At 37.0% G+C, this 6,000-nt stretch overlaps 1 protein-coding gene across 10 annotated transcripts in view; it reads left to right on the top strand.

Annotated features, from left to right (window-relative positions):
* The first annotated feature begins 342 nt into the window (after positions 1-342).
* LOC149144719 (uncharacterized protein C16C9.01c-like) overlaps positions 343-6,000 on the top strand; it is a 329,727-nt gene continuing 324,069 nt past the window's right edge. For 2 of the 10 annotated variants that reach the window (XM_089446742.1, XM_089446744.1), the window contains exon 1: positions 3,171-3,345. In XM_089446742.1, the coding sequence (XP_089302868.1) occupies positions 3,325-3,345 (21 nt within the window). In that variant the 5' untranslated portion in view covers positions 3,171-3,324. Of the gene's footprint in view, positions 3,346-6,000 lie in introns of all 10 variants that reach the window. The other 8 variants (XM_089446735.1, XM_089446734.1, XM_089446738.1 and 5 more) reach the window with 8 other exon arrangements.

The raw sequence follows: 6,000 nt of genomic DNA, 5'->3' as shown, positions 1-6,000 counted from the left end.
ATATATTTATGAACCTTGGACTTGGGGAGCACAAACCACCTCGATACTTCATGCTTAAAGGAGGAATTAGTTTTTGAAATAGATTGGGACCTCCTTAACCATTGTGGCTCACTATTTTGTACTCACCACCCTTTTTTCAAGTGTAGAACAACTTCTAAGGTGTGCCTTATAAGAAGGGGTTCCCACTATCCAGCTATGATCCCTCCAAATACGATTTAACCAATGGAATTATTTTGAAAAGATAAATTTTAGGAATCATTCTACAAATGTTCTCATAAATGGGTTTATCTCACTGATTTAACCTTTGAGCTCAATTATGATTACGCCATTATTGGTGTTTATGCCATATTAGAAAATGAGGGTAACTCCTTTACTTCTCAGCAGGAGCTAGAAAATTTAGCTAAAAATATTTTTTCAGATCTTCTCCGAGATTCTGGAGACTGAAACTTTCAAAATAAACTACAAAGTCCTCCAGCATATGCCAAACATTTTCTCGGAAGAGGACAATGTAAATTTGGGAAAGCCTGTGACAATGGATGAGATCAAGGAGGTTATGAACTCTTTTGCCAAGGACGAGAGTCCAGGGATGATGGCTGGACGATGGAGTTCTACTTGGATTTTTTTGATCTAGTTGAAGGGGATATACTCAGTGTTATTGAGGAGGCGAGGGTGACTGGGAAGGTGACGGGGGCCATAGATTCCCCCTGCTTGGCCCTGATCTCGAAAATGTCTAAGCCCTAGACTTTCAATGATTTTAGGCCAATATCGCTCTGCGACCTTATCTACAAGGTGATTGCTAAGATTCTGTCTTCAAGTATGAAAGTTCTGTCAAAATCTATCTTCATGGAGCAGTTTGGGTTCCTCACTGGCAGATCGATTCATGACGCAATTGGTTATGCTCAAGAGGCGTTACACTATTAAAATCGGAAAATGTTGTCCTATCATTCTCAAGATGGATCTAGTAAAAGCCTATTGCAGGGTAAACTGGTCTTTTCTATGGTTTTTCCTCCTCCATATTGGTATAGATGCTCCGACTACAGATTGGATTATGGGTTATATTTCATCTGCTAATTTTGCGGTCCTTATAAATGAAGTTCTGTCTGCCTTTTTCTCTTCCTCTCATGGCTTAAGGTAGGGATGCCCTCTTTCGCTGCTTCTATTCCTGTTAGTAATCGAAGGCTTGAGTAGAATGATCATTGCAGCGAAGAAGGAACGATGCCTCAAAGGTGTTAAGGTGACAAAATATATCAATCTAACACACCTATTTTTTGTCGATGACATTTTTATCTTGGGTGATGGTACTGAAGCTGAGTGGAATACCTTTATAGCATCTTCTCTATTTATTGCTCGGCCTCGAGTATGAAAATCAGTGAACACAAGTCTGCATTTTACATTAATAACGTCTCTGATCAGACTGTCTGCTTCATTGATTCTACCTTCCCATACAAGATGTTGCCTATGGATCAAGGTTTTCATTATTTGGGCTTTTTTCTTAAACCAAACTACTATAGGATTGAGGACTGGAGATGGTTGTTAAAAATAACTGAAGGTAAGGTGAATAATTGGTGCTATCCGTGGCTCTCAATCGGAGGCAGATTGACTCTGATCAAATCAACTCTGGAAAGTATCCGTGTTCTGGCTTTCCCTTGAAAAGATTTCAAAGTCAATCTATCATAAGATTCACCAATGTATGAGCAACTTCCTGTAGATCGGTAATAGGAATTGTGTTGCTCATCAGTTGGTGAATTGGGAGATTCTTGCTCAGTCAAACACCAAGGTGGGTGGGGTTTTAAAAACCTATATCGCTTTGGTCTTGCTTTGGCCATGAAGAACACCTGGAGGGATTTCACTGGAGATGGCATTTAGAGTAAAATTATTTTGGGAAAATATGTTCATGGCCGATTGCCTATGGACTGGCTTTGGTCCTTTAAACCCTCTTCTCAAGCAGGTTCGAATGTTTGGAGGGGAATGCTGGTCATTGTCCCTTGGATTCAAAAATGGATTAAGTGGAAGGTTGGTAGAGGGAATCATGTTAGACTTGGATCCTTTCCAGTTAGTGGAGTATCCACTATCCATCCTTTATCAACTGAGCTTTCTTATTAGCTCAACGTTTAGGGTTTGTAGAGTCTTCAACAGGCTTTTATTTTCTCTTCACAAGGGTTCCAGCGGGAAGATGGAAAACCTCTCATGATCTGGGCTTGTGTGGTCCTGTTGCGGAGGAATGGGATAATTTTATAAAGTACCTTATTACCAGCGGTCTCTTCCTCTCTGAAAGAGGTGATTCTCTTGAGTGGGCCTGGAACTCAAGCAGGACTATTACTGCTCGTAGCACTTATTCTGCAGTATCAGGTACGTCCTCCATACAAGGGAAACATTCCAAACTATGGAATTGGCCAGTTGTGCCAGAACTAAAATGTTTTATTTGGCTTGCCCTAGAAATTTGTATTCAAACTTGGGGTCGCCTGTTCAAAAAGGGTTTTCAAGGGCCAAATATTTGCATTCTCTGTTCTAAAGATGAAGAAATAATCAATCATTTATTCGTTTCCTGTGATTTTTCTAAGGCCCTTTGGTCGGAAGTTCATGGAGTTTTAAACTTGTTGGAAAATGGGCCAATTTCACCTTTGGTACAATGTCTGTTGTGGTGGGATCAAAACAGAAGAAACTTCAAAGCCTTACCCATTTTCATTTCATGGGGAATTTGGAAAGTACGAAATAAACTTATCTTTGAAGGCAGACCAAAGTATATAAATGGTATTGTGGGCCAGATTGTTGGTTTCTTTTAAGATTATTTCAAGCCTTGGAAGCCATCCAGGATTCGCTCTTTTCGTTTTCCTCCCATATCCCTTTTTGTTAATGCAGGTTTTTTGATAGAGCTTATCAAGATGGGCTATGTGTTAATGCTGGTTTTTTGATGGAGCTTATCAAGATGGGCTATGTGGAGGGGGAACCACTATTTTTCTTCCAAACAATGTCTCTTATTACATCTGGTTGAATGCAGGCACAGTCACAAATACAAAAGCAGAAATAGTGGTTGCCTGGGCTCTATTATTCTTTGCAACCTCATTGAAGATATCCACTTTGCAAGTGTTTGGGGACATTTCCCCAAAATGTGTGTGTTTGGGAAATGTCAAGTAAGGGCCAGTTGAACGTCATCTCACTAAAGTTCTGAATGGATCACATTCTAGAACTTAGAGGTTACTTCCAAAACCTTTTCATCCGGCATATTTTGAGAGTCTGGAACCAGCAGTCAGCCTTTCTATCCAAAAAAGCCTTGCAGAAGGAGGAGGGCAGTATCTTTTTTAAGAACGTAAAGGTACTCATCTTATGAGAAGAGGCTCTATGCAGGTAACTATGGATTTGTAGCTGGCCTAGATGGATATTGGTCCCTAAAGTATTTTCCTTAGTTATGTGTCTCTGGATAGGTTTTGTTTTGTGTATACCAATTCTGGATAGTGTTACAACCCTTCGAGATTTGTTCATAGATCAACACTCTGTTTTTTCTGTTTATCTTTCTAAACAGTTGTTTTGTATTGACGATGTTTTCTTGCTTGTAAAGTTTCAAGACTTTATTCTTCTTTGTGACATCCTATGTGGGCATAATGCTCATGATTCGCCAGAGGCTTTGTTTCATAATATGTAACTAAACTCTTATTTCATATATAATGAAAGGATGGTTTCTTTCTTCCGGAAAATAGTATCTCTAATAAAAATATACCTTTTTTAACAAATCATTCACCAAAAAGCATAGCCAAGAGACCACAATGACCTCTTGAAGATTGAGATACCAAAATAGGTCTCAACCTTAGACCCCTCAAATTTCCATGTGATAAAATCAAATATTATATGACATGCAACTCATGACATTTACTGGAGTTGAACTTGAAAGTGTAATGCCTTAGCAATACATGTTAGGTTGCACATCTAAAAGCGGTCTTCAATTCTATGAATGTGATGAGCATGCTGAATTTGATGTAGAATAAAGGTTTTTGCAATGCACTGCCTTCCACTATTCATACCATTTATTAGCAAGGATAGCTCATGGAGATCTATGTCATGGATAAGAATAGCTCATGGAGATCTATGTCATGGATACTGAATCCCCCTTATCTTTTGTGACAATGAAAATATTGAAAGGCATTATAAGAATATCTTTTGCTCCCACATTACTTGCACCATATAAAACCTTCAACTGCGTTCTCCAATAGTGTATATGCTGCTTGAAAGGGAAAAAGACAAAAGAAGCCATGTTATTAATATTCCATCAACATTCATAACTTTCCAAAAAATGAAAGATAAAGATTATTCCAAGCTTGATTTTCTTCTTCAAATATGCCCATTATCCAATAATAAAGATATTCCTACCAAAGGGAATGTCGAAAGAATAGATAATATCCCTAGGATTTATAATCTTCCATTTATGTTTCAATGAAATAGGGTGATCATATTGGTCAATAAGGTAGACCTCTAATTTTTTTTTTGTCGCTAACAACTACTTTAGTAACTTTGATAAAATTGTCTAGTCAAACAATAATGCATCCTATAGAGTCTTGAGTCAATTGGGTGTTAAAACTACTCATCCATGAAGTGGACGTTGAGAATTTGAATTCTTTTAGGTAAAAATTCCTCTATTATGCCTTTACAGTTTTAGTGCCTCCAAAGTAGTCCAATGCATCAATTGCAATCACATAGAAATAAGAAAAGGGAAGCATTTCCAAATAGATTGTTGTAGAAGAATGAGGCTAAAAAGCACACCATTCATAGAAATCCTTGTTGAAGTCTACAAAGAGGGAGTCTCTACTTATATTTGATGGTAGGATAAAAACCCCATCCAAGCTAACATATTACAACTCAATCCTCTCATAAGCTTGATAAAAAATAATTTAAAAAAACTAATAAACTTTTCGCTGAACTCTCGGGCATATTCAAAACCTTCCCAAGCAATTATAAGATTATAAAGGATAAATGTGCTTGTAATAAATTTGGTTTGGTCCTTTGGGACTATTTGAGCAACGAATAACCTAATCTTCCTAGTGAATGCTTTGGCTAGAATTTTGTATTAAACATTAAGGAGAGTAATGGGACACCAACCTCTTACCATGTCCCTAGATAATCATAATAACACCTACATTGAAAAATGCCCGAAAGCCTACTTATGATAGATTCTTGACACATTTCCAAATAGTCAAGGCCAAACACATGCAACATCTTGTAGATTTGTGCTAGGAGACCATTATGGCTTGGAGAATTTTCATTCTTGAGCTTTTCTTAATTGCTTCCAATTCTTCGAACTTTATCTTGTAAGGAATATAAACTCTCCTATAAGTTTCTACCTTTCATATGACAACCCATTTAACAAATCCATAGAAAGATCACATAAGGGATGAGGGCCTAATCCTAGCCATCCATTCCATGCATCCCCTAATCCACTGCCTCTCTTGGCTTACACTATTCAAATTTCTAACATTGCAATTCCAACTCACAAGTTGCCTTTTCATTTAGTTCATTAAAAGAACACACTTCCAACCTTTGCTGAGCTTGTGGAAATTGATCCGAACATGTTTTTATTACTTTTCCTAGTCTAGCCGCCATCTTTATTTTACCTCTAAAAAAATAGTTGTGCACTATATCATTACCTCTCATTGTGCCCATTAAAGAAGACACTACCTACCTTAAACATATTAATATTCAAGGGTATGCAATTAACATTAATATAGTAGACTATTGCCTCATTGTTTAGTAATATGGTTTTCTGTTATCTTTGATTGATTACTCATGTGAGTGTTAACTAATATGTCTTTTGTTGTGATCACTAATAATAGGTTGTTACACAACACGTGTAAATTAAGATTATTACACTTTGTTAGTGTTATCTTATTTTATGGTAGAGAGAAATTGATCTTACTTATCAAGTCATTATTACATTATCACAATCTAATCCCACTTCAATGTGAGGAGCTGTTAAACTTAATTAACATATATAATTTAAAAACTTTATAGATA

Source organism: Pinus tabuliformis, chromosome X (assembly GCF_031772625.1).
Source record: "Pinus tabuliformis cultivar Carrire ecotype Pingquan chromosome X, CPIR1, whole genome shotgun sequence".
Lineage (NCBI taxonomy): Eukaryota > Viridiplantae > Streptophyta > Pinopsida > Pinales > Pinaceae > Pinus > Pinus tabuliformis.
This window is presented reverse-complemented; position numbering and strand designations above follow the sequence as displayed.